At 37.3% G+C, this 13,750-nt stretch overlaps 1 protein-coding gene across 1 annotated transcript in view; it reads right to left on the bottom strand.

Moving 5' to 3' along the window:
• The window catches only part of HIF1A (hypoxia inducible factor 1 subunit alpha), a 32,894-nt gene extending 19,542 nt beyond the window's left edge, over nucleotides 1–13,352 (bottom strand). Inside the window, exons 1-4 of the mRNA XM_072963173.1 lie at nucleotides 12,986–13,352; nucleotides 1,992–2,182; nucleotides 1,346–1,491; nucleotides 1,179–1,263 (exon numbers count right to left, since the gene is read on the bottom strand). Of these exons, the coding sequence (XP_072819274.1) occupies nucleotides 1,179–1,263; nucleotides 1,346–1,491; nucleotides 1,992–2,182; nucleotides 12,986–13,020 (457 nt within the window). The 5' untranslated portion in view covers nucleotides 13,021–13,352. The remainder of the gene's footprint in view (nucleotides 1–1,178; nucleotides 1,264–1,345; nucleotides 1,492–1,991; nucleotides 2,183–12,985) is intronic.
• Between the last annotated feature and the right edge of the window lie 398 nt (nucleotides 13,353–13,750).

The raw sequence follows: 13,750 nt of genomic DNA, 5'->3' as shown, positions 1-13,750 counted from the left end.
ACACACAGCGTGAAATTAAAAAACAGAAGAGGGCTCCTACTGACAAGGTGAGAATGTAGTGAGAGTTGGTAGACATGAAAAGAGCTTTAAAGTACTAACGAGGAGTATGGACTCAAGCCAGTCTACCTGAGTTTAACCCACACTCTGCCTTTTACTAACCAAGTAATCTTGGGCAAGTCACTCAATTAGTCTGGAACAGTTTCCTCAGTAAAATAGAAATAGTAACTTCACAGGGTTGCTGTGAGGAATAAAGGAGTTAAAGGACATAAAATGTGTTCTGGCACAGAGTAATTTCTCGGTAAAGGCTAACTTAGTATAAATGAGATGAGATGAAAAAGAAAGCCATAAAAAATGATTTAAAAAGAACTACAAACCTGAGGTTGTTTCATGTAGAGGCAAAAAAAAAACATACACTTAAATGGGAGCACTGCAAAGAACAACTGCAGAGCACAATGACAAATTTTCAGTGTGGTCACTTTGAGTCATGAAAGGAAGATCAAATTAGATCAGTATACTCTGTTTAAGAAGGCACACGTGTGAAAAGACTTTCATTAATTGTTAAGTTTTTGTAATTCAAAAGGTACTTTTCTCCCAAATCTTGGAACATTTGATTGCTTTGAATAATTCATTCTTAAGAGTTAAAGGTTAACTCTTAGCAGGTCTTTTTTGTTGTTGCTAATACAGGGACATCTATTAGATAATACTTTTATTGTGGACAACCTGAGGGGTCAAATAAGCAGTTACACTCTTTAAAATTTGGTAAACTTTTTATTTTCTTTTGTTTGGGCCTTTAGAAGCTTGAACCCAAACTGGCACTTCAGCTTTAATGACTGTCTAAAATCCTATTATTTGTATTATGACTTCCCCTTATTTAAAGTTACATTACAAATTAACCTCCTTGGTCCTAATTTTTATTTATTTTTCCACTTTATTTTATCAATCCTTAAATCTACAATTATTTATGGAATTATGTGGGCTCTTAAATTTGGGTGTTTTTATAAAATTTCTAAAAAATAGAGTAACATGGATTTAACAAAGAACAGAATAACATTTTATTAAGCACAAAATGAGGTTTTACCTTAGGTTAGTACAAAAGCAAAATTTTAAAATTAATGACAGTATCTGATTAGGTAGAACCACATATCACAATAAACCAAACAATAAGCTTTTCTTCTCACCATTTCTGTGTGTAAGCATTTCTCTCATTTCCTCATGGTCACACGGATGAGTAAAATCAAACACACTGTGTCCAGTTAGTTCAAACTGTAAAAACATTAAAAGAATTCGATCTATAACATAAAATTATAAAAACATACAGAAGGGGTCTTAATATGTGGGTATTTACCTGAGTTAATCCCATGTATTTGTTCACATTATCAGAAATGTAAATCATGTCACCATCATCTGTGAGAACCATAACAAAACCATCCAAGGCTTTCAAATAAAAGCAGTTCATCTGTGCCTTCATTTCATCTTCAATATCCAAATCACCTAATAAAAAGGTAAAAGAAGAAAAAAATAACTAGTTAAAAAGTTTTACTTAAATGATAGTAATACTCAGATATTTTTATAAAGTTTTCCCCAGATACTTTAATACACGAAGCATATATTTTTTCTGTATATTTACATTTTTCTCCTGTCATTGTCTTTTTAACACATAACAGTCAAGGCCAGAGGACAATTAGACTAAAATTAGATTAGTCAGCTACTTTTAATGCTTATTTAAAATAATGTAGCAAGGCGAACCACTGAAAAGAGAAAGGTCATGTCATTAAAAGTAAGATAGATATAGGTAGGTAGGTAAGTGGAGCAAGAGAAAAAGAAGGAGGGAAGGTCAGTGTCTTAAAATTCCTGACTGAAGCTTTAAAAGCAAGTAATAAAACGGATATATTAAAAAAAGAAGTGAGAGTATGACCACCTTCTAAAAGTAATTTCCAATTACTTCTGATTTCTAATTTCTAGACCTATCATGCCCTTGTAAAACAACTCACCAGCATCCAGAAGTTTCCTCACACGCAAATAGCTGATGGTAAGCCTCATAACAGAAGCCTTATCAAGATGCGAGCTCACATTATGGGGAAGTGGCAGCTGATGAGCAAGCTCATAAAAAACTTCAGACTCTTTACTTCGTCGAGATCTGGCTGCATCTCTAGATTTCTCTTTTCGACGTTCAGAACTTATCCTATTTAACAAAAAAGGAGGAGGTGGAGGAGAGAAAAAAGATGGAAGATTTATACATTTTTTGCCTTTGCTTGAATAACTCATTTTACATTTTTCTGCTTACCGTGTAAAGATTAGAAAATGCCATGTAATTAAAATTACATAGCGATTTGTCTACTACATAAATGTGTTTTTATAAAAGACAGTTATACAAATTTTTGGATTACTGCAGGTACAAGGAACTCTCCTAAGAAGTCCAAGATGAAGTCTTATACCTGTCCAAAGCAAGTGTTTCCTCCCTGGCATGTCAAATTGGAGAGGATGTTTTTGTTTTGGCTAAAATCTTTAAGCCTGTATATCTAAGGCTGCACTTTCATGGTCATTCAAAAGTAGTCTCAACTTAGAGCTTTCTCACTCTCTACCCTACCATATGAGCAATACTGACTATAAGCTATAGGAATTTCTCTTAGCTATAATCAGCTACCATGTTTAGCCTGCTTACTCCCTTAGCAGCACCTTATCTATTACTAGCACAAAAGGTACCAAATAAATGCAGGGTTATGGAAGAAAAAAAAGACATGGCACAATATTAAGAATTTAAGAGAGCAGGTTAAGGAAGATTACTAAGGGTGTCAATACAATGGTATACTTTAGGGAACTCTTCCAAGAATAAAGTCAGTTGGAAAGATTTTTGTAAGTTGTCCCAGCAGAGCCAACTTCCTCTGCTTTACTGTGTAGCAATATCTATTCCTCTCTACCAGCAGAAGATAAACAAGGCTAACCTGGTTCTGTCCTTAGCTTCTTCTTTAGTGGCTATTGTTTACTAAAACCTACTACATGTCAAGCACTATCTTGTACTAGTTCTCTCATAACAACCTGTAAAATAGGTTAAATATCCCCATTTTACAGACGAGGAAACTAGGGTTCAGTAGCTTAAAAATAGCCATGCTGTAACAGACAGGATTTGAACCCAGGTGTTTTTTCACTCAACTCTGCTCTTCTACAAGGTTTTACCTTAATGGAGAATGCTCAAATACTCATCTGCTCTCCTATGAGCCTCAACTTAATCCTATTAAGTCAATTATTTATTAAATGTTGAAAATAGCCATTACCATTTATTGAGCACTTGGCAGTATGCTAAGAACCCCGCCAGCATTATTCCACTTAATCCTCCTTACATTCTGTGAATTAAGCACATAACTGTCTCTACCTTAAATCTCTTCTCCCTCCAATGATCTGCAAAGCTGCAAGATTCAATCATAGAAGCAACATTCTCAAAAACAAGCAGGGTTCTTCATTCTCAGAGTATGCCTCTGCTATGTTGTATATAAAAAAGTGAGTATCTAGCAGTAGTGTTGTGACAATAGTGATGATATAGTTCGAGCACTTGTTCAAGTTTGTGTGCTCCTCTGACAAGGAATGTGAACATTTGCTATTGTTAGTAAGTGAACTTTGATAGAAAAATTTCAATTCAAGCATCTGGATCAATTTAAGCTGGGAAGCTTGAGATTTAAGGTGAGCTATTAAAAATTAGAGATCTAGTGTGTTCCCACTTGCCCTAGTATCTCAGATACTGATTCTCTCACTTTTCCATCTTGAATTAGCAGGTAAGAGGCAGCGATAGCAGTGGGAAACGGACTCCCATCTGATTCAAGTAAAATCACCAATAAAATAATGATGATCAATGATCTCATGATAAACTCAAATATTGGTTCAAATGCCACATTAGCCCAGGTAATTAGAATTTTATCACAACTTTCATCAGACTTAGTAGCCCTCTTTTAATTACTCAACCAAACTAAGCTACCAACAAATGACTATCCAACTGAAATACTTGGTGAAAAGTTTAAATCCTTGTATTACCTGCTATATGCTTCTAAAGGGCATCTGATCAAGCTAACCATGGTGATGGATTATCTCCGTACCTTTAGAAATACCTGTATTGTCCAGAACTTTGAAGATAATGATGTCTAAGATGTGACAACTAAATTTTAAGATAAACCCACTAGAAATGTGAGCTTGGATAAAACATTTAAGGACAATGTATTTAAGCTAGTGAAGACTGTGAGAATATGAATCTGAGCATGAGCCAGAATTGGGGGGAAAAAATAAGCCTCAATAAAACAAGTAATATGATACTTCAAGAGTTGACAAACCTAAATTAGATGAAGAAGGTGATGAAAATCAGTATGTCTTCTATTCATAATCAATCTAGACATAAAGCAATCAGGAGACCTGTAATAAAGATTTAATGGAAGAAATTTATCTGGTGTTCTTCACATGTGGACTACAGGAGCTCTTAAAACATTTCTCAGCTTAAAGCTAAAACTTCCAAAATTCTTAACAGTTTCAGCATCTTAACTGCACAGCCTCCTGTCTACTCACAGGAAGACTTTTTCATCAAGTCATACCCCGCAGAATTACAGTACTATTGATCAACAATTACCTCTGGTAGATCATGGGGTCTAGGTCCCACAGAGATGAATCCTCTACTATTTATTTACTTACTACTTAGATGGCACAATACAAGTTTTGTAGAACAGAACAGGCAGATTTTTAGCATGCAAATAAGGGTATTGTTTTTCTCTAAATTATCAACTCCATCTATGTTGTTTCTATTAAGTACAGATCAAGTAAAGTTCTGCTACTGATACATCTGCATTAGGTGCTATTTCATGGTCTGCTACTCATATTAGATATCAGTCAATAGTACAGTAAAAATTACCCATTTCCATGACTGTTTTAGAACCAATGTTTGAGTAAATTAGCAAAATAGCTCAATCTTTGTGGTCCTATGTTATTACTTAACATACAGTATTGGACAAGAAACTGACAATTATATCTTATATCTTTTGTAAAGGAAATACATTTAGAGCCGTTGTCTCATTAAGCTTATTGTGTACAAAGTTCATGAATAAGCAATAGCCATTTTACAGAGAATGCCTATTATTCTTCAGATTAATAAAAACACAAAATAACTGCATACATGTTCATTCATCTATCTATGTTGTCTACTAATTTCATAAGAAAAACCTGTTGGCATTCCTGATTGTAAATATATGTGACTTTAAGAACTGAAGTTAGATCATAATTATTTAAAATGGTAAAAGATGAGCAGACTTATTTATAATAAAGTTAATGTATAAATCTTTAAAAAAAACCCTCTCAGCTCTATTATTTGTTGCTTTAAAAACTTCTTCTGGTCTTGAAGGTAAAAGCTGTTGTTCTGCACTTCTTGTGTTAGTATTTCTATAAGATAGACGTTTTAAAGTAAAATTTCATAATCTAAAGGATGTGGCATTTAAATTATCTTTTCCAAAAAGGCCTGTACCCATTTTTGTCTCTGCCAATCCAAGAATAGGAGTATCTATTTCTCTATACGTTCTGCAGTAATATATGTTATAAATGTTTATTAGCTTTTTAGTTTTTGCTAAGCTGATGGGTGAAATTTGTATATCTCATTGTTTTAACTGACCTATCCTTCTTAATGTCTCAGGTCAGAGGAAATTCCAAGGAAATTTTCGTTCTTTCGTTGACAGTCTGGCCTGCAGCTGCAAATCTAAACATCTACACACGGTGCTTACTATATATACAGTGGCTATATTTCATACCATATAAATAGCCTGTCAGTGGCAGAATGAGGCAAACATGCAAACTTGAGCAAAATATAAACCAAGTAATAATCAAAAGAAAGCCTAGGCTTATACTTTAAGGACATCATTTGAGACTCCATCTCTTAAACCAAAGCTAGACTGAGTGAGCCAGTAACAGCCTCCTATCTCACCACCCCAAACTACTTTGACTTGTGTTTCACCACTTGCAATAAAAAGAATTCTAATATACTTATAAACTGCCAGTATCATATTAAAAAATAAACTAATGATGATAAAGTACAGAAAAGGGCACTCTCAAATACTGCTAGAGAGTATAAACTTGTGTAAACTTGCTGGAAGTTCAGAATAAACTTAAATAATGTTTGCTAAAGATGAAACAAGAGTAGAGATACTTTCCACATTTACCTAGCTGATTTTCCACAGCCAAACACATATGCCTCTTTTAATAAACTTTTCACTTGGTGTTCTGAATATATAGAATTGGCAGGTACTAACTTTTAACGTGCCTTAAAATAGGGTACTGTGTTACTTTCAAGGCCAGTACATGTTACGTAGCTATATTTATTAACAAAATGTGTTTTCTAGCCTGGTTCTAATAGATACTATAAATATTTTTAAATAACAAAAAATTAAAATTCAAGATTCAAAGGTACTAAAAAAAAATAGCACAAGAGATTCCCAACCATAAGAAAATTTCACATGAAAAGTGAACACAGAAGAGCAATAATGACTTCCAAAAATCCTTTTAAAACTCTTCCAATCTTTCTCTGCTTTCTTTGTTCATTCAGTTTTTCTTTCATTGTTTCATTTATTCATTCAAATACTTACTAAGAGGTCACTGTGTGCCAGTATTCTCTTTTACATCACAAGTTTCAAATTCAGTCTACTTGTGACCTTGTCCATTGAAAATGTTTCAATTTTATAACTGAAAAGGGGAAGGAGTAACTTTAAAGAAATTTGCTTAGCATCAGAATTCACAAGAAAAGATCTATAAGAACAGAAATATATTCCAACTCAAAGACTTAAATGTTCTGCCTTTAAACCTTCTGTTTGTTTTTACCATAGTACTATTCAGTTGGAAAAACAAATTCTCACAAACTATTAGGAAAAGTGGACAAGCACAGAGGAACAGTAATTAATGAGTGAAAAATGCAGTATCAACTAGTAGACACTTTATATTGTGACTTTCAAAAAAAGTGGGTGAAGAATTATAGTAAGTTATGTTCCATTATTCGATTTTTGTCCCATTTACAAAACAATGAATTTTGAAAATCACGTTTTGAAATAATCTTTAATACTATAACCAAGCACAATTTTAAATAAAGAAATACTTAAAAATAACAGCTGAGATCACCAGAACAACTAAAAGGTAACATCTTGGGGACAGTTTTCTTATAAAAATTTCAATTATTGTTTTAAGGTCTATAAAACAAAGTTACTAATGAAATTGGACTTTATCAACAATAAAACTGGTAGAGACCATTTTAACAATAAATATTTTTCTGAAAAAGTACTGGCACATCAAATTTTTCTAGGTCACTAGAAAAACTTAAGTCTCATTTTGTAGGTGCTTAACTTCACTTCTGATAAAGTTTCCAGCGGCAACTGTTCTCTGTTGTTAGTTTTAAGTTGTTTAATTATCACAAAGAAACCCTTAAAAATACAATCCTTTCAACATATTATGATGGCTACCATCATAAAAACACAAAATAACAAGTGTTGGGAAGGATGTGGAGAAATAGGAACCCCTGTGCACTGCTGATGGAAATTTAAAATGGTGCAGCCACTATGGAAAACAGTATGGGTTGTTCCTTAAAAAATTAAAAATAAGAGTTACATATGATCCAGCAATTCACTTCTGGAGATATGTCCAAAATAACTGAAAGCAAGATCTCGAAGAGGTATTTGCACACTCATACTCATAGCATCACCATTCACAATAGTCAACAAGTGGAAGCAAGTGATAAAAGAAAATTTCACATATCAAAGTACAGGGACGTCATTCTGACTTATATATGAGTTAACTTGAATTTTATGCTAAGTAGAATAGCTTGTTTGTAGCCAACCAAACATACTTTGTATGTCTGCTTTAATTATTAAAGAAAAGGACACACTGCCCAGAAGCAAAGAACGTCCATGTTAAAAATAAAGATTAAATGCCTCCCTTTCTGGGACGCCACTGCTGGTACTCCTTGGATGATAAGACTCCCTTCCCAGGTGCCAAGGCCATACTGAACTCACTGTGTACGTGCTGATCTGTTTTTCTGAAACCCTGATGGAATGATCCCTCATTTGTCTGATGTTCTTTGTTCTGACAAGACAAAACGATGGTGAAAACCATACTTCTCCGGAGCAGTTTCTCAGAGTAATCTGGGAGGCTGTCTTCCAGGTTATAGTCCTCCGTTTGGCTCAAATAAAACCCTCTTCTATTTCTATTATAGACTGTTTATTTATTATTTTCCTGAATACAACCTAAGTGTCCATTGAAAGGTGAATGGATAAAATGTGGTATACATTATTCAGCCTTAAAAAGGAAAGAAATTTTCACACATGCTATACAACATGGATGAATCTTCAAAATACTACACTAAGTGAAAAAAACAAGTCACAAAAAGACAAAAACTGTATGTTTCTATTTATATGAGATATTTAGTAGTCAAATTCATAGAAACAGAGTAGAATGATGGTTGCCAGGAGGTAGGAAGAGGGGGAAATTGGGAGTAATTATTTATTAGTTACAGAGTTTCAGTTTTACAAGGTGAAAAAGTTCTGAAGACTGGTTACACAACAATGTGAATACTTAACACTACTGAATTGTACATGCAGAAATAGTTAAGACAGGAAATTTTATGTCATGTGTTTTTTAAAACCACAATTAAAAAAACCCCACAATCACTTCAAAAGCTATAGGGGGAAAAAGTCATGAGGTAATCACTTAAACTTTGTTTTTATAGATTTAGATTTTATATGTTATATTTTATGAAAGTGTCTGGCACATCTGTGTCATGTCTGGCACAGATATGGGTTTATTACTCTTTATTGCAGAAAAGACAAATTTAATATAAAATTCAATGCACATGCAAAACAGTTGATTATTAATGCTCCAAGAAAACAGGGATAACAATTATTTTTAAAATTCCAAGGCCTATAGTAAATTTAAAAATTACGGCCATACTTTTACCAAAAATACTGAGCAACAAGAAGATTGGCTTATCTTAGTTTCAAATACTTTTTCTAACCCTCTAGTTAAGCAGAAAACATACACAACATATACACCACAAGTAGCAGAAGGCTGGGTAAAATCCACCAACTGGATTAGTCCCAGTGTTAAAAAATATTAAACCAGAAGAAAAAAAGAAGAATGTTCTTCTTATTAATTAAAATCAATTTCTTAATAGACAACTAAGCCAACAACACATTTAAGTCAGATTATTTTCTCCTACTTGAGAAACAGACCTATGTTAATCTTAGATAAGAAAAGAATATAGTATTTTAAGTATCTAAGTTTTTAAAAATTATATTTTAAGAGGACATGTCTATAAACAAGCACAGTAATCTAACCCAAATCTTTAATATCCGTGGCATAAAATTTTTATTTCACCACCAAACACAGTAAACTATCACAAGTTCTTCCAAAAAAAAAAAAAATCAGTCAAGAGACTAATCCCCTTCAGTCTCCTACACACCATTCTTAACGTACAATAGACTATAACCACAAAATCTTAATCTTGAGCCCAAACACCTATAGAGCTGCGAAGACAATGGAAGTCAACAGGTAGAAAGACTGATGTTATCTAAATTGCACAAAATGCTTTGCAGTGGACCAAAGGAATGAACTACAGACTTAATCTAAAACTACGTGATACTTCAGTAAATACATACATGTGGAAGAGTGCACTAATATAAATTTTATACAAATTGAGCCACAAAAATCAGACTAACAATACAGGCTTGAGGCCTTGCCTTGAGATGAAAGCCAATGATCGTACCTATGGAGAAATTCTTAAGTGAAAAACAGTTTTTCTACCATATAGGTTCATATGCTCTACTGGAAGTATTTTATCAATCCATCATGTTTACCAAATATTAACATTTATAAAACTGTCTACTTTAAACTGTGGTATCAAGACAAAAAAGGTTTTAAGTTACTGCCATCCCTAAGACTGCAGTGCCTTGCACACACCCTGCTAAAACGAACTGACTAGTATATGTGTCTGTGACTCTCTGAAAGTCCAGAGTAAATATTTAGTAGCCAATTTGGGGAGGAAACAAGGGGTAAGAAAGTGTGAAAAAGGGGGTCTAGGAAAGAGCAGATCAAATGGTCAAGGATAACTGATGCTAGATGCCAACATAACCCAGGGATGTACTGTTTCAACTGGAAAGAACCCCCTTTAAAGTTCTGGATCCACTGATAGTCTTCTCACTCTTAGGAGATACAGAAAAGATGCATTAAAGTGGGGAGAAGAGGAACTAAGAAAAAGAAATATTTGAAAGGACATGAAAAAAAGTTTTTAAGAGTTGCGAAAGTTTAAATTAAAACTTTAACAGGTAATGCCTATTTTCAAGTATACAGTGTTACCAAGACTCCTAAACCAGCCACCAGGCATTATCTTATTTAATCTTCACAATAACCATTAAAATGGTTGCTATTATTATGGTTTCAAAAGGAGGAAATAGGCTCAGAAGCATTCAGTAACTTGCCCAGGCTCACAAAGCTAACAAGTGAAAAGGCTGGACTCAGAGGTGTCAGGTCCAAATCCTATGCTCTTAACCACCAGGCTTCTCTTCAAAGAAGGAAAAATCAGAGTAAAATTGTAACAAGAAAAAAGTTTACTAGTGAATGAGAGCTTCTTGATTCTTAACAACCAAAGTTAAAGAAGGAAGATAAAGGAATGTCCATTTTCAGAGATTTTACTTTAAAGATCTAATAACTCTTTGTTTTGGAAAACTTTGACGGAGTCTGGCCTGAAACCTGAAAGGGAACAATGAACCTCTTGACATTCCTTTGAAATCTAAAAATCAGTATTAATGTGCTATTAATTAAGTCCAATCCCTACTGCGAAGGAATCAACACGAAACTCTCTATGCTAAATCTATTTTAACCATACCCAACCTCTGTTCTGATTTCTTCCACTCCTTCAGCTTTTGAGTTTCCCAGCCCCCCTTTAAAAAAGACAAATTTGTCTCCCCCATCTGCACTCTACAGGCTTATTTAAAATGGAAAAACTGTAAGAAAAATCTCTACCCTTCAATCTCTCAGTTATCTTTTCAAAAAGTTTTAAAATTATTAGTTAAAAAGGGATAAAAAAGACATCTTTAACAAACAGCGTCTAAGAATTGTTGAGTAGCCACCATTTATTACGTGTTTAACTCAACTTTTCAGGTATAAGAAACTCTGCGTTAAGAAATATGATTAAACCCAATCCAAGCTTGCTAAATTTTTAAATGAGAAAAATTTGAAAATAACAAAAAGGACAGAGGAAAATCTAAGAACTAGTTTAGACTTGGGGGTGAAGCAAAGTAGCTAATTAATTCATTCATATTAAAGCTGCTTATGATATTCTCAACTGATGAATTGCAAAGGAGAAATGAGTACAATATTGCATTAAAAAAGGGAGTGATTGGTGAATAACTTCATGCACAATATTAAGTATGATTCAGCATATAAAGGCAGAAAATTGGCGATACAGAGGTGATCTGCCTTAGGTTTACAATATAGCAATCTTATCATTTCATCACAAGCCTTGTAATCACTACTGTAAAAATTAATTGTAGTTAACTCCAAGCAACTCTCGGAATTAAGTCTAGACCTGTTTATTCACTTTTTGAATTTTATACGTGCTTTCTCTGGTGTATACAAATTGAGAATTTATCATTCTATTTGATAAAGACCAAAAAAGGAATCCACAAAACAGCAAGAACATAAACAAGTTTATCTTCTGCTGATACTGATTAGGGCAGTTAATCCCTTTCAGAAGAGTGGAAGGACTTAACAGTAAAGCCAGTCTACTAACCACAACTCTTACCATAAATCTTCAATTCCTTAAAATAATTTCCTCAAAGGTTAAAATACCAAAGTGGACCAGATTGGGGTGGGGAGAATCATTCTTAATTCCACTGGTTGGACCTACAATTCTTAATCCTATAATATAACACTTAGACTCAAACTTCAAGGTGCTTTAAAAACTTGCATTACGTCCTAACAGAATGATTATTTATTTTGGATATATTTTTCATATACTTCAATTTCAGAGAAATGAGACAGGTCTAAAGTTTTTGCAGCGTTTTAGTGCTGGATTTCATTTGTTCTGATCACATACTTTTTTTTTAAGCTCATGAAAAGTCTTTGCCTGAATTTAGCCCGCCGCTACGTTTTCACTACGATATTTCCAAGAATGAATGAAGCATATAATTCACTTATAACGTCTGGACTCTCTTGACAGGTGATAAAAAACCAAGCATCCAATTCTGATGTCCTAATTAAAATGTTGCTATTTCTCTAAATTCCCGTTACTCTGACTCTCAGTCGAGAGACAAGTTTTTTCCAGGTGATTAAAACAAAACCGAACCAAATCTGCACGTGCAGACTAAAAAGTTAGCATCTCAGGCCATCGCGGCAAATCCCTAACGCACAAAGGCAGAGACACCCGCCGCGGTTGGACAACCGCGGGGCCAGGTCGCATTCGACCACGCGAGCCCCTGGATCGCAAACCCAGGGCCCCGAGCCCACAGGGAAGCCAGAACCTGCGGACACGGTCCGCCCCGGGGCCGAGTTTTCAATGGAACCGGAGAGGATGGGGGCGGGAAGGAGCGGAAGCTCCGGTGCAAGCGGCGGCGACCGCGCCGCGGCTCATTTCTCTTCCCGGGGTTTTCAGGCTCGGGGAAGTCCACCCCGAGCGGGGTTCGGGGCCAGCTGGGGGTTTGAGGCGGGGAGGGAGGGCGGTGAGAGGCCCAGGCGGCCGGGAGGGGAGGCGAGCAGGGCCCAGCCCCCGGCCCGCGGCCCCTGAAAGCACTTTCGACGCGTCTCCCACCCCCCACGACAAGATGGCGACGTGGACAGTGGGGGAGCCCGGCCGGCGAGGCTGGGGGAGAGGGAGGGAGGGGAGGAGAGGCAGAAACAAAAAGGCGGCCCCCCGGAACGCGGAGGCCGGCCCTTGGGCCCCGGGCGGGGGGCGGGCGGAGAACGCGGCCGGCGAGGGGAGTAGGCTTACTTTTTCTTGTCGTTCGCGCCGCCGGCGCCCTCCATGGCGAATCGGTCCCCGCGATGCCTTCACGGCCGGCAGCCCCCAGACTCGCTCCGGCCTAAGCGCTGGCTCCCTCCACACGCGGGGAGGGAAGGAAAGGCACGTCCAGAGGCGGGGGGTGCGAGGCGGGAAACCCCTCGTGAGACCAGAGGCAGGAGAGCAGGAGGCAGTCGCAAGGGTCCAGGTCTGGCTCCGAAGAGCCTCCCCTGGGGCAGCTTGTCAGGGCCTGGCCTGAGGCACTGGCCGAAGCGGCGGCGAGGGCGATCCTCGCGTCCCCTCAGACGAGGCGGCTCTGTGCACTGAGGAGCTGAGGCAGCGACAGGGGGCGGGCAAGGGCGGAGGCGCGCCCGGGGGCGCGCGTCCGGGGGGGGGAGTGTCGGGGGCGCGCCCGCCCTCGGAGTCCGGCGCGCGCTCACGCAATCCCGCCTCACCTGAGGGGGAGGCGGGTTCCCTGAGAGCCAATGGTGGACGACGCAGGCGGCCAGTCCCCACCCCAGCCCACGTCTGTCTCAGCCAATCAGGAGGCGGTCAGCTGAGGCACAGCTGGGACGCGCTGCCGCGCTCACGTGCTCGTCTGTGTGCGGCTGCGGAGGAAAGAGAAAGGAGATGGGGTGCGGCCAGGCTGGATCTGGGGACTCTGCGCTTTCTCCGAGGAAAGCAGTGACTGGCTTTGGGAGGCGCTGCTGAGAAGGGATTTCGGTTTTTGGGTCCCAAGCCTGCATCACTCTTCCT

This window comes from Vicugna pacos, chromosome 6, assembly GCF_048564905.1.
Source record: "Vicugna pacos chromosome 6, VicPac4, whole genome shotgun sequence".
NCBI classification, from domain to species: domain Eukaryota; kingdom Metazoa; phylum Chordata; class Mammalia; order Artiodactyla; family Camelidae; genus Vicugna; species Vicugna pacos.
Note: the sequence above shows the minus strand (reverse complement) of the source record. Positions and strands in the feature narration are given on the sequence as shown.